Below are 22,916 nucleotides of genomic sequence, written 5' to 3' on the forward strand. Positions count from 1 at the left end.
CTTAACTTGGAAGCCTGGGCTTTGTCCAGTCAAGTCATTATAGCCATAGTATTAAAGGATGTTCTTGATCCAGTTATGTGTTCCAGTAGTACATCAAGCTTCAGAACTCACCAGGATAATGGATGTGAACTTACCTGAAGTTAGCTAACAGGGAAAAATCTTACTCTCATCTGAAGAGATATTCACAAATGCCTTTGTCATTGTGCTCTTCTTTGTACCATTGTTACAGAGGACTGATTTTGGCCTCACTATGTTGGCTTCAGTGATGGATGTCTTTTTATTTGGGGGCCCTGTTTTCCACCTGACGGTTTTCATCCAGGATTTCTTGGGGGAATTTACACATGTACACAGCTTGGTTTAATTTAAAACTGACAATGAAGAGAATTAGTATCTACATCCTGGATGGTTTCAGGAATTGAAGAGTCAGAAGAGCAAAGATGAGCCTAGGTACAGAAGGTGGGTCATTTTATGTCTTTTTTAGCTGGTATTCTAGAAATATTTATGAATTTTATATGCCAGATATTGTTGTAGACATTGGGGTACGTAAGTTAGCAAATTATAATTCCCTTTCCTGAATTCCAGAGTCAATGTAGAGAGGTGTGTGGATATAGATTTCCCATATAGGAGGTATGGTTGCTATAACAATATCCATAACTAGCTCCTGTTATGTTTTGCCTGGCCTTTTTAGTTCATAGCATTGCTGATAGATCATAGTCATCTTAGACATTCTCACCACCACCTTTAGCCTTCTTCAATCCTAACACTCATTCCTTGTTCAGAACAAAGTTGATGTTGCTTAATTAGCAAGCCCTGCACTATCCCCCCAGACTTTCTAGAGAAAAACAACACGCTGATTGCTTTAGGCAGTGGCAAGGTCAAGGAGTGAGAGATGGAGAATTGATTCTTGTAGCATTCTAATGGGCTTAGTGGGAGCCTGGGGACTTACAGAGAAGATTCATGCATGCATTCATTCGACAAAACTCCATAAACTACCTATTAAATGTTAGGCCTGTTCTAGGTGCTAGGCATACTTCCGGGAAAAAACAAAGTCTCTACCTTCAAAAAATATATTCCATTTGGGGGAGAGAGAACAAACAGAAAATAATATATATACATATATATATATTGTTACATGTATTTTTGTTAAATATATTGTTATATATGTGTGTACGTATACAGGCTATTTGAGCATAGTCAGCTATATACATGTCAAATGAGCAGAAAAGCTTAATATTTTACCAAAGATGATCATAGGAGGTCTCTTAAGGTTGGCATTTGAGCAGAGGCTTGAGTGATATGAGATCTAGACCTCTTCAGATTTCCAGGATAAGACATTTCTAGGGAGAAAGAACAAATATAAAGATGCTGATGTAATGCTTAGTCCATTCCAGAAACAGCAAGGAGGTCAGTGAAGAGAAAGAACTGTGAAGAGATTGAGGTCAGAGGGTAGCCGGGGTACAGATGTAGCAGGGCCTCCTACGTAGGTTGAGCAACTCATCCTAGTTTGCTTGGGACTTTCTAAGTTTCAGCACTGGAAGTCCTATACCCTGAGAAACACCTGAGAATTCGGCAAACTGAAATTGTTGGTCACCTGGCTTCAAGGCTATGATAAAGATGCTGGTTTTTATTATGAAGGTGATGGAAAGCCACTGGAATGTTCTCAGCAGACAGTGGACGTAATACCTTTAGAAAGGATCACTGTTGCTGTTGGATAGATAAAAAACTGTTTGATAAGGGGATTAAAAGTGAAAACAAAGACCAGTTAGGGGTCACTGTGTTCATTCAGACAAACCACTGTGGCAGCTTGCTCCTAAAGCAGCAGCACAGAAAGCAGTTAAAGGTATTTTGATTGATTTTCAGCTGAGTGAACTGCACTGGATGAAAGTTGTAAGAAGCTCAGAACAAACAAGATTGCACAATTCCTGGCACAAGCTGCTTGAAGAATGGAGTCTTATTGATTGATGTGAGGAATATCAGAGGAAGAACAGACTTGGTGTTTATGTATAAACACATTTATATTGGACAAGTTTGAGATGCCCATTAGCTATTCATGTAAATAAATATGCAGTTGTATATGAGTCGGGGAGATGATTTATAACTGCAAACACTTTTTTTTTTTTTTAGAGTTTCACTCTTGACATTCAGGCTGGAGAGCAGTAGCATGATCTCAACTCACTGCAAGCTCCACCTCCTGGGTTCAAGAGATTTTTCTGTCTCACCCTCCAGGGTAGCTGGGATTACAGGCGCCCGTAATCACACCCAGTTAATTTTTGTATTTTTAGTAGAGATGGGGGTCTCACAGTGTTGACCAGGCTGGTCTCAAACCCCTGACCTTAGGTGATCCACCCATCTTGGCCTTCCAAAGTGCTGGGATTACAGACCTCAGCCACCACAAAGGCCGATTTTTCTGAAACAATGTTTCATTCTGAAGCTTTAAGTGGGTGGAAGCAAACTGATAGAATTTGGAGAGTTGGTTAGGCATGGTGGGAATGAGGAACAGCCAGAAGCTGACACTATCACAGGCTTTGGCATTGCTAGAAGTTAACGTGACACTTACAGCTAGGCTTTGGTGTTTTCCTGTTGAACGTAAACTATTTGACGGAACACTGAGCATGTAAGTGGTGAGGCGAGGTGTGTTCACCAAGAAAAGAGTTCAAGAACTGAGCCAAAATACACCAGAGTAGTGGAGTACAGCTTTCTCCTTTTTTAGTAGGGCTGTGTAGAAATAGTCTATTTTATGGAAATATAGATCGCATTCTATCCAGTTCCTTCTGCTGAAACTTTATAGTTCCCACTCAGTTACTGTTACAAACAATGCTGCACTACATTATATTTGTTTTTGTTTTTGTTTTTTGAAACAGAGTCTCGCTCTATCTCCAGGCTGGGGTGCAGTGGCGAGATCCTGGCTCACTGAAACCGGTTTCAAGCAATCCTCCTGCCTCAGCCTCCCGAGTAGCTGGGACTACAGGCACGCACCACCACGCCTGGCTAATTTTTTGTATTTTTTAGTAGAGACGGGGTTTCACCGTGGTTGGCCAGGATGGTCTCAATCTCTTGACCTCGTGATCCACCTGCCTCGACCTCCCAAAGTGCTGGGATTACAGACTATATTTCTGTTTTTAGCCGTCTCATTTGGTCTCAGCATTTATTTATTTGCTGATGATTCTTTTTTTTTTTTTTTTTTTTTTTTTTGAGACGCAGTTTCACTCTTGTTACCCAGGCTGGAGTGCAATGGCGCGATCTCGGCTCACTGCAACCTCCGCCTCCTGGGTCCAAGCAATTCTCCTGCTTCAGCCTCCTGAGTAGCTGGGATTACAGGCACGTGCCACCATGTCCAGCTAATTTTTTGTATTTTTAGTAGAGACGGAGTTTCACCATGTTGATCTCGGCTCACCGCAACCTCCGCCTCCTGGGTTCAAGCAATTCTCCTGCCTCAGCCTCCTGAGTAGCTGGGATTACAGGCACGTGCCACCATGTCCAGCTAATTTTTTGTATTTTTAGTAGAGACGAGGTTTCACCATGTTGACCAGGATGGTCTCGATCTCTTGACCTCGTGATCCACCTGCCTCGGCCTCCCAAAGTGCTGGGATTACAAGCTTGAGCCACCGCGCCCGGCCTGGCTCTCCCATTTTTATCTCCAGCCCAGACCTCTCACCTGAACTGATTCAACTGCCTATGCACTATGTCTTCCTGTCAAGAGAGCCTTGTTAGCAAAGTAACCAGGCAACAAAGTTTTTTTTGTTGTTGAGGTAGTCATCAACATATTTGTTACTAAATCAAAGTTGCTGAATATTTGACTGACTTCTAAATTTGGTCATCTAACTTTGAAACAGTTAACCTAACTACGCTGTACAGTTTGAAATTTTCACAATTAAAAAAATTGCTTTTGTATTTTAAGGCAATTCCAATTTAAGGCAGGGATAAAAGACTGTTGGCTTCACAGGTACAGTGAAGATGCAAGTCATCTGAGAGCCCTGTGTCAGAAGAGGCTCTCATCTTACAGCTACTGTGACTGACCTCGGTATCAAGAGGAAATTGTGAGTCCTTGTTTATAAAAGACCCCTTTAGTCTAAGTGAAAATTAAACTGCCTAGGCAGCCTGATTAGCAGAGCCTCCAGCCTAACGACTGAAAATAGCAAAGCTGCTTTAATCAGCAGACTACTGGGGGAGGGAGGGGTAAGGGGTAGATGACGTCACTCAGCAGGACGCCAAGCTGGACTAGAATGAACTAGAAACGGAGGTGAAGGCTTGTGGCGCAACGGACAGGTAGGGGGGTTAAGGAGGGCAGGTGGTGTGTGTGGGGGGGGCGCTGCTAAGGAGGGCAGGTGTCACCAGGGAGGCTAAAAGTGCAGACCTTAGCTGACGTTGAAGTCAGATATGCCTGGGAAACAACTGACTTCTATTTTAATCGACCTACCCACTTGCAGGCGGCTGGCACCTAAGCTCTTGTACAAACACTTAAAAACTTATTTTTAAAACTGAAAAGCTGAACAATTTATTGAACTGGCGCTATACGGTAGTTGTTTGTGTGTCAAAAGCGTAGCATTAAAGTTCACTTACGGGAAACGTAGGACAATATAGACCACTAATGCTGTAACATGCCAAGGGTCGACACCCTTTGCGTTTTCCTCCGCTGGAGAAAACCTCAGCGGCCGGGGGAATCCCAGCGACCTCTCCTTTGCTTAAATCCGACTGCTTGCGCAGCCGCCCAGACTTAAGCTGGTGTTTCCCAACTGGCCTACGTAAGTGGTGCACGCTAGGTACAGCGGCTGAGACAGCCGAAACGTTGTTCTCAGAATAGTCACAGCTTTTTTTGAGAGGGAGTGGGCGGCCCTGAAAAGGGCCATTGGGAAGAAAAACAGAACACTAACCGCCAAAGCCATACAGAGTGCGACCTTGACGCTTCAGCGCGTAAACCACATCCATGGCAGTGACAGTCTTTCGCTTGGCGTGCTCGGTGTAGGTCACCGCATCTCGGATCACGTTCTCCAGGAAGACCTTGAGCACCCCGCGAGTCTCCTCGTAAATCAAACCCGAGATTCGCTTTACTCCGCCACGCCTAGCCAGGCGTCGGATAGCCGGCTTGGTAATGCCTTGGATATTATCGCGTAGCACTTTACGATGACGCTTGGCGCCTCCTTTACCCAAGCCTTTTCCGCCTTTGCCACGACCAGACATGGTTTAGCGATTCTAAACCGAAGAAAGAAAATGCGAAATCAAAGCAAGCCAGGAGCATTTATATGCTACCATCGGACCTTATTGAGAACTGAAAGCGGTAGCGAGGGTAAGGAGGCGTTGCTGCCTCACCCTTTGCTCCGCCTCTGTCAGGGCGCTGACCTAAGGACTGTGAGAGATAGGATAGTTTCACTTTTTAATCCCTTTAGAGTTTTCCCTTCCCATTTGCAACGCTGCTGTTGCAATCTAAAGCTATACCTTCTAGTGTGAATTTTAATAAGGGCTTATTTTAGGGGCTTTCCTTAATATGCCAGAGTGGTAAACTTTTTAAGTCCTTCGAGTGCTTGAAGACATACTGACTATTTAAAATGAAAGGAAATTTTTAAAAGGGCAGGTGTGAAAAGATCGCTTGGCCTTCTGTTTTCTTGAGAGCTGACTTTTGTTTCTTAAAAGCAGTGGATGAAATTCTCATATAAAAGATGTTCTCACTATGCTTTAAAGAAAGCAACATTCTTCTCAAGATGGGAGGCTGAAACCAAGAGAATTCTGTACAAACTGCGAAATCAGCCTTTCCTCGCCGCTTCCCTACCCAGTTATGTATCCTAGCCTAAATCCCTTTGCTTTAGCGATTTTTCTCAGTTTACTGTTCTTTGTCCAATTCATTATACAAACAACTAACTGCATTTTGGGGCGTTCATTTCATTATGAGAGCACTTGGGCCTCGTAAAACTTGTGTTAAAGAAATGCATATCTCTTCCTCCTGTTAATCAATTTTATATTAGTTTCATTTGCTGGTCCAGCCAGAGCCCTGAGGATGGGGGCGGAGTTTTGCTGTCCCTTCACACTGTACTGTCTCAGAAGAGGGTGATAGCTATGTAACATCGCAACCATGCCTTCGTCTGTAAAACACCAGTTTTTTCATCAAAAACGGGTGTTACTGATAATACTCAGGGGACTTTTAATTACCTAATGTGAACAAGGCATAAGAACAGAGACTGGAAAAGAGATATTACATAATGTGGTTTAAATTTACATGTTACTACTTAAACAATCTGCCCAGACGTTGGGATATTGCCCTGAACTCTCATTTTCCGGTGTTTACTCCCAACACTATGTTGCTAGCAGCACATATGTATGTCTTAATCGGGACTGTTTTTACACATCACAGCCTGTAATAACTTACAAGGTGTTGACAGATTCTGTTTTTTCATATGTGACGTTAAAATTGTCCAAAAATATTCCTTTATTCTCTTTTCCAAGGTGGATCACAATAGCAGCCTTTGTGCCTTCCCACAGCCAAACATGGAGTGCAGTTCAAATCTCCATAAACTGTTTTAAATTTCCTGATAACACATGTAAATAATTTCTATTGGAAGAACTGGAACGGCTACTGCTAGATTTTTAAATCTGAAAAATGCACCCTGAACTTGACTTCTTACTCTGAGAATCTTAGCCTTTTCACCCAAATCTAACAAACCAAAACTGCTTTTATACTCCCAACAGCATTAGCTATAAACTTCAGCCTACAGAAGAGTATTCACTTTGTGGTGACTGGGGAGAAAAAACGCCGTTTAACTGAAGAACTGGGAACAATCAGTATTTAAGGCGAACAAAAATCTCTGTGTTGTAGGGAGGCAAAACTCTACCTCTACTCTGTTATGTTCTCCAACTGGACTTGAGAATTAATTTGCCGTAAACAGATTAACAGAACAAAAACATACAGATTTATTTAATATAAATTTTATGGGACAGGAAAACACTTAAAAGAAAGTGAAGACCCAAAGAAATGACAAAAGCTAAATGCTTAAAGAGCGGCAATTGTGGGAAAGTAACTAAACCATGTGGTTAGATTAAAGGAAAATAGCATTATTTTAACAAGGTTTGTAAATAGCAGTCTCTCAGCTATGACTGCCTGCTGTGTTTGTGCAGAATTATCTCATCTATGATTCTGCTGAAGAATATTTCTTTTCTCCTGGCACAGGGAGAGCATTTTTCACATTCGAATTTTTATCTCCTGTTTTTAGAAAGAAAAGGTTAGATTCGAATTGCCTTCTTGAATTTGCCATTTTTGAAGTGCCTTTAGCTCAAAAGAATTCTCATGCCACAGTGGCCTATTTTTGGGTGGCGTATTCTGCAAACACCCCCTTCTCATCTTCAATCTCACCTTAATTACTCCTCTAACACAGAACAATAGATTCTTAATGCAATGATATTAAAATGTTTGTTGCACTACTCCCCAATACAAATTGCTCAGTAAATTTTCTTTCACAAATGAGACTTTCATCCATTTTTTAATTTTTAAATATCAGCTATAAATGAAGTTACAGCAGAATCCTTGTTCTGTTGAGGAGGGGGCAAAGAATGTAACTGGGAGAGGGGAGAATAGCTGAACTGAGCTACCAACCCCTGTCCATCTTGTCCTTAGAAAGTAATGTCACTTTATTCTTTTATGCTATTCGTCAGACCCTGTACCGCCAACATCTGTTTTTTCTTATAAAGAAAATGTAAAGAGAATCAAGCACTGTACATCAGATTCAGCACACCTACAACTGGAAAAAACAAAATATTGACCTTGAGCTGGGCCCAGGGCTTGGGGGCAGTCATCTTGGCATAGACCTTGTCCATTGGCATGTCTAACCTACCCTGTCTATGGATAATAAATGTCTGTGCCAGGTAGGGTCGCTCATACAAGAATCAAGAAAAATGAAATGTGAAACAGACATTCATTTTCATATTTTTAAAATGCAAATATTATTTGGTAAACCAAAAACAGCTTTATTAAAACCTGGGACACAAATGAATTTAAATAAATGATGAAATTCAAATGTAATCTTTTCTGTGTGTGGTTTGTTGACAGTTGGCCAGGTGATTTTAGCATGGTACATCAATTCACATTCTAGATGTGGGCCAAGAGAAAATGTTAGGTGTAAAAAATAGTGTAAAAAAGAATGTGAGGCAGTCTTTGGAATTAATATTTTTAATGTTTGACACAATGTGGTTGTTCTAAAGTTGGCTTGTAAAATGTAACAGCTATATGATAAAAAATAACTACAGTCACATAAATTATTAAAATTGTACAGTAAATATTACTTTTCAGTATCTTCCATACTCAATCCCCAACCTCTTAAAAAAAAAAAAAAGGCATATCATGGGTATATACAGTCCTGGAGAAAAAGCAATGCAACCAACTAGACGAATTACGAGCAAGGCCATAGACATAAAGTAACTAATAAAGGATTAAATTATGTTGGGTCAACAGTTGAAAGACAAAAAGTAGCTAGCTATGGCTAAAAGGGGAGCAGTTAGAGCCCTGCCTCACATATTGCACCAGAATTCCAGGTTAATGTGAACAGCCAACGTTTTAAATCTGTATATACATACATAATATAATGAAAACCTAGAGGACTATGTATTCGGCTGAGAAAATCCTTCCAAGTACGTTTTGAGGACAGACAACGGCATTTTTGTTAACGATAAAAGACAGTTATCACAGCTATTTCCGTTGGAATAATTGGGTGGCTCTGAAAAGAGCCTTTGGGTTTTAGACTGATCAAGTTAGTTTTACATTTACGCCCTCTCTCCGCGGATGCGGCGCGCGAGCTGGATGTCCTTGGGCATGATAGTCACCCGCTTGGCGTGGATGGCGCACAGGTTGGTGTCCTCGAAGAGCCCCACCAGGTAGGCCTCGCAGGCCTCCTGCAGCGCCATCACGGCGGAGCTCTGGAAGCGCAGGTCGGTCTTGAAGTCCTGCGCGATCTCGCGCACCAGGCGCTGAAACGGCAGCTTTCGGATCAGCAGCTCGGTGGACTTCTGGTAGCGGCGGATTTCCCGGAGAGCGACCGTGCCGGGCCGGTAGCGGTGCGGCTTCTTGACGCCGCCGGTGGCCGGCGCGCTCTTGCGGGCAGCCTTGGTAGCTAACTGCTTGCGCGGAGCTTTGCCGCCAGTAGACTTGCGAGCGGTCTGTTTAGTACGAGCCATGACAAAAACGAAAAAACAATCGGAGAAAAGCCCGCCTTCAGAGACGTCTGTGGAGGAAAAAGAGCTACTCTTCTTTTATAGCATCAGAACACCAACTATTGGCCACAAGAAAATTCAAAAATCCCCGCGCCTTTATTGGATTGGTCCATCTCTGCGCCTGGTTGCAGATGAAGAGAGGCTTTCAGGTTGAGGAAAGAATTCAATGTCCCGCCCATTACTGTAACTGCTCTGACGTCATTTTGTTAACCCCTTTAGCTGCTAGATCCACTGTGGACAAAAGTCTTGAACTGAAAATGCTTTCTAGTCTTAAAATTTGCCACACAGAAAGCAACGCGGAAACCTCCAATATTTCCTAAAGAAAAAGGGAATCAAGGAATATTTGAGGCGAGTCGGGAAATTTGCATATGTGCTTTATTTAAAATGATAGATTTTTCTGGGTGTGGCATGAGTAGGGTGGGCAATTAGAAAAATTCTCTTAGCCGGGCGTGGCGGCTCCCGCCTGTAATCCCAGCTAGTCCGACGGCTGAGGATCGCTAGAGCTCGAGTTTAAGGTTACGGTGAGCTATTATCACGCCACTACACTCCAGCTTGAGACAGGGGGAGACTCCATCTCAAAACAAAGCACCCCCTAAACCGGAAAAAAGCTCATTATGGTAAATAGATACATGCTAAAACGTTCAGTGGTAATGTGTATCCTCTCAATTGCTGCAGAGAATTTTATGACGTTTTCTCACATGGGGCATGGCGGTTTTAACACTTTCATTAAAAATACTAATTTAGGAGTATACGCAAGGGTCCAATTTTCTTTCTCTAAAATGTAGTTAAATGTTTGGTGTGGAGGTTGAGAATCATCCCTGTATGTGTAATGTTTTGCGTGCTGCGTGGCTTTTCTTCCATACCTAGATCTACTTGAGGTTTCTAGAGAGCCAGATTTCTGCAGTGCAAATTAAGTGTTATAGAACCTTATTGTACCACAAAAACATCTGTACGGGCAGCACAATACAAAGCACAACAGCTCGTTTAACGGAAGTCGTAGGTGGCTCTGAAAAGAGCCTTTGTTGTTAGGCAGATTTTGCCTGCTCAGAAAAACAGCAGTGCTTGGAGCGTTAGCGTTTCACTTTCCCTTGGCCTTGTGGTGGCTCTCGGTCTTCTTGGGCAGCAGCACGGCCTGGATGTTGGGCAGGACGCCGCCCTGCGCGATGGTCACACGTCCTAAGAGCTTATTGAGCTCCTCGTCGTTGCGGATGGCCAGCTGCAGGTGGCGCGGGATGATGCGGGTCTTCTTGTTGTCGCGGGCCGCGTTGCCCGCCAGCTCCAGGATCTCGGCCGTCAGGTACTCCAGCACCGCCGCCAGGTAGACCGGCGCGCCGGCCCCGACCCGCTCCGAGTAATTACCCTTGCGGAGCAGGCGGTGCACGCGGCCCACGGGGAACTGGAGCCCGGCCCGAGAAGAGCGGGTCTTGGCCTTGGCGCGGGCTTTGCCGCCCTGCTTGCCGCGACCAGACATGGTTTCCTCAGCAAAAAAAAAGGAAAATCCTCACAAAAAAACGTAATGAGAATACCCTACGAGGGAAGGCTGAGAAGCATTTATACTGACTGGAGGTAGCCAGCGGGGAATGCTTCCATTGGCTAATGTCAAACACCCAATGGGAGATCACATTCTGCATCCTTCATTTGCATGTGATTCTTCCATCTGGTGAAAGGTTTAGATGTCTGACCCAGTGAGGAGTCTGGCTGGACGAGACTTCGACTGGAATACCAATAATTGACCCAATTGGGATTTTCTCAAAATACGTTTTTGTGGAGGTTTTCTGCTGGCGATTTTGACTTTTAGCCGCTCGTAGTTTTCCGGCAGTGTGACTCATGCTTTTGGAAAGGAGTGGACTCCAACCAATTTCTAAATGGGTACTATTTAATAAGTCCTTCAAACCGGGCGCGGTGGCTCTTGTCCGTAATCCCAGCACTTTGGGAGGCCGTGGGTGGCGGGTCAGGCGTTCGAGACCAGCGTGAACAACATGGAGAAACCCTGTCTCCACTAAAATACCAAAAAATGCCTGGGGGTGGGGGGGAGTCGGCCTTGGTAGTGCGCGCCTGTAGTTCCAGCAAGTGGAGAGGAAGATCCCTTGAACCTGAGAGGCGGAGGTTGCGGCGAGCTAAGATAGAGCCATGGCACTCCAACCTGAGAGACAGAGCTAGGAGACTCTGGAAAAAAGGGGGATGGGGGTTGGGGTGGGGGTGGGAGGGAAGAAAAGCCAATACTCCAAATCCCAGTGAATTGCAGAAGTTTATAAGCTCTCTTCATAAGGGAGAGAGAAGGGGGATGCAGGAAAACCGGGGAAAATATATGATTTGGGAGAAAAATAAATGGATGTTTCAAATAGGTGACGGCTGTGACAAAGTGTCTAAATGGTGTTAGGCTCCTTTCTCGTGATTCAGTTCCTCTTCTCTGGTTAATGAGATTGTCTAGAAAAGTGATTCTTGACAACTAAAATCCTTTTTGAAATTCTGTCTATAAATTTTGAAATTTGTGATGAGAGGAATTCACGGAAAGCCCGTCTCTGAATGTACTGTTTCCTGTTTCCTACGTGCCATCTGTTCACATCAGCATACCAAAGCGGCATACCTTAGAGTTGCATTTCCTGAACTCTTTTGTAACACTGAATGAGGAGTCTGGAATCTTTCAGGAAATGATGGAACAAACATTTCATAACGCAGAAATACTCAAAACGGGATTATTATCATAAAAGTGTTTCTCTGAACTTCTGCCTTCCTGTCTAAGTCCCATTCTCCCCAGAGGCTAACCATAGAAAGTAGGATTCCTCCTCAAGGTGGGCCTTACAAACCAGAACTCCTTTTCCCCGGAGCCAGCTATAAAACCTAAAAATATCACTCTAACGTACCTTGTTTGCCTATGGGTCATAAGACCCCCCCCACACCCATTCTGAAAGAGGGTCTTGTGCCATAACAAGAAGGAAAGAATGCTGTACTGAGAGGTCAAGAAGAATCTTGACAGACAAGCTTTGCAGGCCTTCCCCACTCAGTCTGTTCGCATTAGATCATATCCTATCCAGCTGTTTATATTGCTGAACCTAGGCGTAAAAATGGGCAATCGCCCCTGTGTTTTTGAGTCTTCCTTCTAAAAGCTCCTGTAAAGTTGTGATGAAATCAAGGTATCCACCTTTTCTCCAATTAATCCGTGTTTTGCCGGTAATTTTCAGTGAACCTTGGGAGGGCAAAGGGGAAGTTTTCCTTTGGCCCCGACAGTATTATTCCAGTCATTACCTGGCTCTCCTGTTGAGGAACCTAAAATCAAGCAGGATTGAGTAGAGAAATCTTGCTGTTTTCCTTTTATATTCCATGAGACAGGAGCAGATGGGGTCTGGATGAAGGTGGATTACTTATTCCAGGAATTTCTGAGGTATCTACTACTTCTGTCTTTGGTCTACTTGCACTCAAACAGGATGGCAGAAGCAAAAAGAGCCATGGATGTAAGAAAATCTGCTCCTGGCTGGGCGCAGTGGCTCATGCCTGTAATCCCAGCACTTTGGGAGGCTGAGGCAGGAGAATCACTTGAGGTCAGGAGTTCAGTCTGGCCAACATGGTAAAACCCTGGTCTCTAATAGAAATACAAAAAATTAGCCGGGCGTAGTGGAGGGTGACTGTAACCCAGCTACTCCTGAGACTGAGGCAGGAGAATCTCTTGAACCCTAGAAGCAGAGATTGCAGTGAGCCGAGATTGTGCCTCTGCACTCCAGCCTGGGCTAGTGCAAAACTCCATCTAGAAAGAAAGAGAGAAAGAGAGAGAGAGAGAGAGAGAGAGAGAAAGAGAATAAGAAAGAAGAAAGAAAGAAAGAAAGAAAGAAAATCTGCTCCTTACAATTGGAAGGGCAAAAAATAAAAATTAAAAAAAGAAAATCTGCTCCTAAGCCAACGCTGTCATAGAATAATGGATTTGATTCAGAGAAACTGTCAGGAGACTGAAAGTACTCATTTTTACTTTTTTTTTTTTTTCATTTTCCCAAGTCTTCTGACTCTGGTGATATTTTTCCCCTCACAGTATTCAACCTCCCTTTTCAAAATTATAATGATCTTCGCCCTCAACAATAGCAGTAAATATCAGTAACCACTGGCTCATTTTCTTTAAAAAGGTGCAAGACTCGATGGCGATGATAAAAAGTTAGATACTGCCCTAAAGAGTTTATACTCTGAGAAGGGAGGACTTGGATACCGAAAGATTAAATAGCAGAGCACATTCTGTATACAAATTCAAGGTTTTGAGCAATAAATAATACAAAAGTGCATAGAAAAGAATATTGATCACTGTAAATTAGAGGGAGTTCAGGAGGGAGATGTGCATCCAGCATTAGTTCAGCATATATTTACCGAAAACCTGCTAAGTGCCAGAAAGTGTTCTAGGTGCAGGGAGCATAGCAGTGAAAAAGCAGACAGCAACCTGTTTCCTTAGGGTGCTACTTCTCTTGTAGGGGGAGGTGCACAATAAGGTAAATACACAGTAAAAATGTGGAGATAAGTGATGAGTGCTATGGAGAAAAAGAACGAAAGGGGATCAGAAACAAGAATAGGGATAAGGAGGGAAAGCTTCATCCGGGGGATTCCATTCGAATTCACACCTGAAAGCAGCGAAGAAGCCAGCCAAGTAGGAAGAATAAATACTTCAATAAAATGCTGGATGTATTGGAGGTCCCGGAAATGTCAGGAACCAAGGTTCAGAAGGTATAGCAATTCTAACTTCCTGAACCAATTGTAGCTCATTCTGGAAAGAGCCCTTGTTATGCACAGGGCTAGATAAAATTGAAACCATGATTAAGGGTAGCTTTAAAAACTAAGGCTAGAAAGCAGGAGTACATGCAGTCACAGTATCACTAATCTATGCTCCATTGGGCCATGAATGAGAAAAACTGTTCACCTCATCCAAGTTACCTTGAATGAAGCAAAGCTACAAGTGCTCGGCATGTGCTGTTAGAAAACAACTTGATGGGAATCCTTTCAGAAAGTGCCTCAAAAACAGTAAATTCCAGGCACTTGCCTTTGAATAACATAACGGAAGGCAGATATTGGGGAAGGAGATATTGGGGGTTATTTATTCCTTATAAATATAAAAGGAAAATAAGTTGTTTCCCAATAGCAACTCCGATTCCAGGAGAAGTGAAAGCAAGACAATCTGATTCCTCATGGTTTGCAAAAAGAACTTAAAAAAAAAAATCAATTATTTGCATAATACAATTCACCATTCAACAGTCTCCAAACCAGTGCCTACTAGTTACAAGTAGCTGAGAAGTTGAAAAAGGATACTTCAGATTGAGCTATTCTGTAAGTATGAAATAGTCTTAGTGTGTTATTTCGTTCTTACATTACTATGAAGGAATCCCTGAGACTGAGTAATTTGTAAAGAAAAGTAATTTTTTGGCCCACAGTTCTGCAGGCGGTATGGGAGGTGTGGCGCAGGCATCTGCTGCTGGCAAGGCCTCAGGAAACTTCCAGTCATGGCGGACTGTGAGGAGGAGCAGGCATATCATATGGTGAGAGCTGAGCGAGAGGGTGGAGGTGCCACACTCCTTTAAACAACCAGATCTCTTGTGAACTCAAAGTGAGAACCTGCTCATTACCATGAAGAGTGCACCAATCCATTCATGAGGGATTCGCCCTCAGTATCTAAATACCTTTCCCCAGGCTTCACTTCCAACATTGGAGATTACATTTCAACATGAGCACTAGAGGGGACAAATGTACAAACCATATAACTTAGTATGAAGAAAGAGTGTAAAACATCTCACTAATATTTATTCCTATTGAATATACAGTATGATATTTTGATTATAAAAGTTAAAGAAAATATACTATTGAAGATACTGAAAATTAAAAATTACATATGTAATTTGTAGTATATTTCTATTGGACAGTTGAGCCTCCAACAGTGTTCTAAATGTGGCCTGTATTTGTGTGTGACATAGGAGGGATCAGTCATGTAAGGTTTTCATAATATAGTTACTTTCTCCGTTTTGTGATATTGTAACAGAATACCACAGACTGGCAAACTTCTAAAGAAAATAAATTTATTTCCTACTGTTCTCAAACGTGGGAAGCAAATGGGATAGCATTAGTATCTGGTGAGGGCCTTCTCACTGCATCAGAGCATACTGAGACAGCAAGAGTGTGTGAGTCAGCTCAGGTGTCTCTTCCTCTTCTTATAAAGCCACCAGTCAGTCTAAAGGAAATCAAAATATTTTACCACACAATATATTTCTTTGACATATTTTGAAATGGCTGCTGCTTGTCCATCAGGCAGAAATGGGTTGCAAAGCTGTCTTAAATGGGAAAAATTTACATCTGTAGATAATCTCCTTTCATGCAGCTTCTCCTCCTCTCCTTTCTATGCCTTTCCCAGATCCAGAGAGACTGAGAATCTAACACTTACAAATCTCAAAAGGGGCCGGGTGTGGTGGCTCAAGCCTGTAATCCCAGCACTTCGGTAGGCCGAGGCAGGTGGATCACGAGGTCAAGAGATCGAGACCATCCTGGTCAACATGGTGAAACCCCGTCTCTACTAAAAATACAAAAAAATTAGCTGGGCATGGTGGCGCGTGCCTGTAATCCCAGCTACTCAGGAGGCTGAGGCAGGAGAATTGCCTGAACCCAGGAGGCGGAGGTTGCGGTGAGCCGAGATCGCGCCATTGCACTCCAGCCTGGGTAACAAGAGCGAAACTCCGTCTCAAAATAAATAAATAAATGAATGAATAAATAAATAAATAAATCTCAAAAGGAACATTTACCATCTATTCTCTCTGAGGGAAGCTTTACCTACATAACAAGGACACCTTTGCAAGCCAAACGTCTTCTGCCTCCTATAACCTGTTTTACCAGAATCTAAGACCTAATTCTTTCCTTGACTTCATAAGATCTGTAACTCATTTGGAAGTTAGGTAATTAATTCTGAGGGCTCCCACATATATACGTTGAATAAATTCATATGCCTTTTCACTTCCTTTTTTTTTCTGTGAGACAGTCTCACTCTGTCACCCAGGCTGGAGTGCAGTGGTGCCATTTGGGCTCACTGCAACCTCTGCCTCCCAGGTTCAAGCAATTCTCCTGCCTCAGCCTCTTGAGTAGCTGGGAATACTGGTGCGTGCCACCACGTCCGGCTAATTTTTGGTATTTGTAATAGAGATAGGGTTTCACTGTGTTAGCCAGGATGAGCTTCATCTGCTGACCTCGTGATGTACCTGCCGCAGCCTCCCAAAGTGCTAGGATTACAGGCCTAAGCCACTACACCTGGCCCACCTTTTCACCTGTTAATCAATGTGCCTTGTCAGTGATTTCTGACAAACATTTAGTGGGCCAAGAGCCTGTGTCCCCCACACTACCCTTCATGAATTTAAGCCCTAAGATATCAATAATTGCATTGAATGTGCATAATGTAAATACACGAATTAAAAAGACAGTTTGGCCCAGTGGGTAATAATGAAGGCCCCAACCGTACACTGTCTGCACAAATCTCACTTCAAATATAAACATAATGCAGGTTGAAATTAAAAGTTGCAAAATGATATACCATATAAACATCAGGCAAAAACTGCAATAGTATCTGTATTAATATCTGTGATCTGAGAGACCAAAGTAGGTGCTCCTACACCAATTAAGACTCTAAGATTAAGGAAAGAAAGTTACTTACTGGTTGAGGGTTCACGGTACTTGGCTTGGCAAATTCTTAAATTCCGAAGACTACAAAAAACGATGCTTGCTAAATTCCTTAACTATAGGAGCTATCAGACGCTCTTGTAACTCTGATTTATAGTCCAGATCACTGCAACTCTGATTGAACAGAGGACCAACTTGATACACATTCTTTTCGTACAAATAACTGTAGACCTTAAGCCAGTTTCAGCCAGCTTGTAGAGGCAGCTGTGAACTTTATTCCTATCGTTGATGTAAAGAGCTAAATTCCACCTCATTTTAACCGAAAACCCCACCTCAAAGTGAACATGGGAGATATGTTACACATGTGTTTATCTATTGTAAATGCACTCAGCACCCCTCATAATAAATATAGCTAGCTGACCCCCCAAACCTGCTGAATATGTATGACTCTTTTGCTTGATACAGGCCCTATGAGGCATAAAAATACCCAACCTGCTCTTTTTCTCCCCAAAGGGAGAGTAATTTTGGCATGTTCTGGGACCGTCTCTTCCTGGCTTGCAAGTTAGTATTGCCAGGAATTCTCTCCTTTCTACTAGTTAGCCATCCTGGTGGTCTTTTGGATGATATATCAGATAAGAATACTTCAGAGCACAACAAATTACTAGGAACAAACCGAGATGTTACATAATGATAACAGAGTCAATCTAACTCAAAAACCAAGCCATTCTACATATATATACACTAAATAACAGAACTGCAAAATATGTGTAGCAAAAACTGATAAAACCGAACGGAGAGCTAGACACGCACTTGCTTTAAAGGTAGAGATTTCAACACTCATCCCCCAATAATTGATAGAACAATGAAACAAAAAAATTATCAAATGTATAGAACTCAAAAAGTGACGATATTACTTATTTTAATCTGTTAAACAAGATAATAGTATTCATACATCACTGAGTTTTGGTGATGATTGAATGAATTTATACTTGTAAAGAACTTAGAAATGTCACTGATATATCGCAAGCCCTCAGATATAGTAATCTATCAATACATGGAGGTATCTATTTAAAATAATGTACATAAGGCATCATCCCAAAAGGAAATGCGCAAGAATCATGAGTAATCAAACCATAATAGAAGAGATGTTATCAAAATGTACAGTCTCAAATAATAATTGTCTTTAAAATGAGATTTAATTGTTCATTTCTGAAATTTGAACAGACTAACACACCCACTGTTAAAGACCATTTGTAGAAGTGAGGAAACAACACCCTTCGGGGAGAATGTGAAGAGACTTTGAGGAGGCAACTTGGCAACATGTATTAAAACCCTAAATATGTATATCATTGGATGCATGATTCCTAGCTCTGCTTTTGGCATTACAGCAATCTTGTGTGTAGAGAAGTACTGAAAAGCATTTTCATGATAACATGGTTCATAATTTTTATTTTTATTTTTTTGAAACAGAGTTTTGCTCTTGTTGCCCAGGCCGGATTGCAATGGCATGATCTTGGCTCACCGCAACCTCCACCTCCCAGGTTCAAGCAATTCTCCTGCCTCAGCCTCCCAAGTAGCTGGGATTACAGGCATGAGCCAACACCCCGGATAATTTTGTATGTTTAGTAGAGACGGGGTTTCTCCATGTTGGTCAGGCTGGTCTCAAACTCCCAACCTCTGGTGATCCGCCCACCTTGGCCTCCCAAAGTGCTTTGATTATAAAATTGTGATCCACCTCGCCCAGCCTCATAATTTTTAAAAAGATAAGATCAATCAATAAAGGGTTATTATCTACTTCCCTGAAATGAAATGCCATTATGAAAATAATTATTTTGTTTCTGAGCCAATGTAGGAAGGGGGAAAAATAATAATAACCATTAGAATCTCTTTTGATACTAGAAAAGTGAAATATAATCTCACTTATAGAGGATTTACATATTGGTTTGAATAGACTTGCACAAGGTAAAATTTCTGTAAGCTTGCCCACCAAAGTGTCCTGAATGATAAAATTACAATTGATGTTTATATTGCAGGGGAAAAAAAATTCTTTTTTTCTCACCCATCAGTAACTTCATTCTTAAGACCCCATTAAAAAACACAGATTAGCAAAAGAACAGCATACAAATGTATTTAATATACTTTTTTTTTTTTTTATTACATGGGACCGTTTAGGAATGAAAACTTGAGGCCGGGTGCAGTAGCTCATGCCTGTAATTGAAGCACTTTGGGAGGCTGAGGCAGGTGGATCACGAGGTCAAGAGATTGAGACCATCCTGACCAACATGCTGAAACCCTGTCTCTACTAAAAATACAAAAATTAGGTGGGCATGGTGGTACATGCCTTTAGTCCCAGCTACTGGGGAGGCTGCAGGAGAATCATTTGAATCCGGGAGGCGGAGGTTGCAGTGAGCCGAGAACGCACCACTGCACTCCAGCTTGGCGACAGAGATTCTGTCTCAAAAAAAAAAAGAAAAAAGAAAGAAAGAAAGAAAGAAAAATTAACGGAAAACTTAAAGGAGAGGGAAATCTTTGTATTTTTATGGTAAGTTTGGTGAAGAGCATAGTTGTGGATTAATACGATTGAGGATCAGCTTATCGTCTATCCTCATAGACATAGCAAGGCCTCTTTGTTCAGATTCTTCTTTGTGTCCCTATGTCTTCAGAGATCATTTCTTTCCTTGAAATATACAGAGGGCATCTATGACATGAAGTTCTTACGACCTGCTTCAGGACAAGGTCAGAGAATTCTTCTTTCCGTTTTTATGGCCTGCTTCAGGGAAGAAGAGGAAGGTGAGAATGACCTTCCTGCTTCTCAGATGTGAAGGTGTCATATTTTGGCTTAGTATTTGCTGAACCCAAACAAACTATATTTTTAAAAAGTATTTTAGTAGTTATTATGATTTTAAAATAATGGGCAGGAATTATTTTTCCAGGAAGTTAAAAAAACACTTCATTTAAACATATATATCATTTAATGGATATGAAAGACCAAGAAAAACACATCAAATACAGCTAACAGATGCTGAAGGCAGAGCTGAGATGTCTGTGGCATCTTATTCTTATATTCCTTGTCTCCTGTCTCCTTTCTTTCCCAAATTATGAACAGTTGCTGGGCCTTCTGTTATGTCTCCTCGTGGGCCTTTATTTTTCACTAATTCTCAGTTAATCTATTTTCAAATTAAAATTCTCCCAAGATCCTTCCATATAGTTCCATTTGTCCAGAAGTTAGCCAGTGATAGCTACTTTTCTTCCTGGCTTTACAAATTCAGCTTTCTGTTTTCAGCTCTTTCTCCTTTGTTGAGTGGGGAGGAAAAAATAAATCTTTCCATGACTATATGGAGAACTGGGGAAAAGTACAGGTTACTGTTCTCTCTTTTGCTTTGTAACCCAGAGACTGCAGCTCTGGGGAAAAAGTTGGCGTTTATTAGGGAAGGGGTGTATAAACCTTTCTCGCTTCACTCAGGGTGATGGGCTTGCCCCCTGGTCTTGCTGCGTTGAAAGTTGGAGCTGCCTCAGAATCAACTGGGAAGGTTTATGAGCATTTCTGCCTTATTTTCTCTCCCCATAGAGTCCAGGAATGTGATTTTGTTAAAGAAAAGTACGTATTCACTTATTAAAGATCAGCCGAGTATTCGCAGAGATAGCAACACATCCTAGCTTTGAGTTTAGAAGACCTAGGTTTTTGTTTTTGGTTGTCATTTATAGGTACTGTTTTAAGGTAAAACACCAAGTATTCTTGATTTCTTATTTCAAAGAGAAAAGGAAGGAAGGAAAGAAAGAAGAAAAAAAGAGGAGGTGTCAGAGGTATTCCAGCAAGAGCCACTCCGTTTTGGGTGAGGGCTAGGAAAACGAGGCTGGGCCTTGCTCAGCTGCATTCCCAGAGAGTCAGGCATTCTTTGCCTCTAGATGTTTATGGTTAAGGGAACAAAGTAATAATGTTTACTAAACAGACCCAGACTTGGGAGTGTCCGGATATCCTGATATCTGGAGAACAAAGGCATTCCTAATTTTGTTTAAAGATGATAATGTTGATTCTTGCAAAATACAGTAACCAAGAAAATTAATCCTTTATCACAAACCCTTGTAGCAGAGCACATCTCCGCACACATACAGGCATTGCACCAAGGGTGGATGCCTTCTTCCTCTTACTTTCTGGAACGTCCTACTCTATCTATGGAGTAGCTGTCCTTTCACCACTTTACTTTCTTAGTAAACTTGTTTTTACGTTGCATTGCAGACAGGTCCTGAACTCTTTCTTGGGTGAGATCCAAGAACCCTCTCTTGGGGTCTGGATTGGGACTTCTTTCCTATAACATATTTCTGGCGACCATAGAAGGGGCTGCAGTGCAGAAATCCTGACCCAACAGCTACCTTTGGGTAACTGTTGGAGTTCTGTAACAAATGAAGAAGGCAGGCAGACAACGAAATTTATGAAAGACCGTATGACAAAATAATTTCGACTTCAAAAGTTCATAGATTTAAATTTTTTTTTTTTTTTTAAATGAGTCATGCTGGGTTTTTTGGCGGGGGAGGGGGGGTAGTTTTTTCTTATTGTTGCTCGGCTTCCTTAGTAGCTGGAACTATAGGCATACACTGCCACGCCCAGCTAATTTTTTGTATCTTTTTGTAGAGACGGATTTTTGGCCTGTTTCCCAGGCTGTTCTGGAACTGCTGAGCTCAAGTGATCCGCCTGCCGCAGCCTCCCAAAGTGCTGGGATTTACAGACATGAGCCACCACACCTAGCCCAAAAGTTCATTTTGAAAATGCTAATATTATCAGGTCTCACTCCTCCAGGGAAAGATCCTAAATATCAGTTTCTTAAAATGCAGTCTCAATTCCTTATTAATATTTTGGGGGAAGGTATTTGTTTTATAATTTTTAAAAAGTTATTGATTTTTAGGCCAAACGTCTCTTTCACAACAATAGTTTGCATATACAGTACTAGGATGGGAAGTGCTTCACATACAGTTGTTCACTGAGAGTTAGTGTGATAGCAAGATTTTTTTTTTTTTTTTTGAGACAGGGTCTAGCTCCTTACCCAGGCTGGAGTTCAGTGGCGCCATCACAGCTCACTGCAATCTCTGCCTTCCAGGCTCAAGTGATCCTCTCATTTCAGTCTCCCCAGTAGCTGGGACTACAGAAACGCGCCACCATGCCTGGGTTAACTTTTACATTTTTTGTGGAGACAAGGTCTCACTTAGTAGCCTAGACTGGTCTTGGACTACTAGGCTCAAGCAATCCTCCCACCTTGGCCTCCTAAAGTGCAGGGATTACAGGCATGAGCTGTACCATGCTCGGCTGAGAACTTGTTTTAAAACATTCTCTTTTTTTTGAGATGGAGTCTTGCTCTGTAGCCCAGGCTGGAGTGCAGTGACATGATCTTGGCTCTCTGCAACGTCCGCCTCCAGGGTTTAAGCAATTCTCTGCTTCAGCCTCCCAAGTAGCTGGGATTGCAGGCACCTACCACCAAGCCAAGCTAACTTTTGTATTTTTTTTGTATTACAGACGGGATTTCACCGTGTTGGCCAGCCTGGTATTGAACTCCTGACCTTGTGATCCACGTCCCCTCACCCCCAGCCTCCCAAAGTGCTCGGATTACAAGTGTGAGTCACCGTACCTGGTCCTAAAACATTCTTAAAAATTAAATCTGGGCTGGGCGTCATGGCTCCTTCCTGTCATCTCAGCACTTTGGGAGGCCAAGGCCAGAGGATAGCTTGAACCCAGTAGTTCAAGACCAGCCCGGACAACATAGGAAGACCCTTTGTCTCCACAAAAGGTTAAAAAATTAACCAGGTGTGGCGGTGTGTTTCTATAGTTCCTGCTACTCAAGGGACTGAGGTAAAAGGCTCCTTGAGCTGGGGAATTCAAGGCTGCAGTGAGCTATGATGGTGGCTGGGCAACAGAGCAAGATTCTGTCTCAAAACAAAAACAAGAACTGTTGGAGAAACTTTATTTCCTCATCCAAAGACACTGATGAATGTTACCTACATACAATGCCCATAAATTCCCTCAGAATACTCTCCTCTGATTTCCGCACCCACTCCTACTTAGTGAGCAGTCAACACCTGTCTTTTCTTCGGCATTTCTTCCCCAAGCCCCAGACTCA

General features: G+C 42.3%; 3 protein-coding genes across 3 annotated transcripts; all 3 read right to left on the bottom strand.

The window, feature by feature from the left end:
• Positions 1-4,494: 4,494 nt before the first annotated feature.
• H4C2 (H4 clustered histone 2) lies at positions 4,495-5,217 on the bottom strand. Its single transcript, XM_074398545.1, has one exon. It carries the CDS (start codon positions 5,176-5,178, stop codon positions 4,867-4,869), a length of 312 nt encoding a protein of 103 aa, XP_074254646.1. The 5' UTR covers positions 5,179-5,217; the 3' UTR covers positions 4,495-4,866.
• A 3,504-nt stretch (positions 5,218-8,721) lies between these two features.
• On the bottom strand, positions 8,722-9,222 carry LOC101052568 (histone H3.1). Its single transcript, XM_010337993.3, has one exon. The coding sequence runs from the start codon at positions 9,151-9,153 to the stop codon at positions 8,743-8,745; it is 411 nt and encodes a 136-aa protein (XP_010336295.2). The 5' UTR covers positions 9,154-9,222; the 3' UTR covers positions 8,722-8,742.
• A 964-nt stretch (positions 9,223-10,186) lies between these two features.
• On the bottom strand, positions 10,187-10,704 carry LOC101052234 (histone H2A type 1-B). The gene has a single exon (XM_003927276.4). The coding sequence runs from the start codon at positions 10,658-10,660 to the stop codon at positions 10,268-10,270; it is 393 nt and encodes a 130-aa protein (XP_003927325.1). The 5' UTR covers positions 10,661-10,704; the 3' UTR covers positions 10,187-10,267.
• Between the last annotated feature and the right edge of the window lie 12,212 nt (positions 10,705-22,916).

The sequence above is a fragment of the Saimiri boliviensis genome, chromosome 4, assembly GCF_048565385.1.
Source record: "Saimiri boliviensis isolate mSaiBol1 chromosome 4, mSaiBol1.pri, whole genome shotgun sequence".
Lineage (NCBI taxonomy): Eukaryota > Metazoa > Chordata > Mammalia > Primates > Cebidae > Saimiri > Saimiri boliviensis.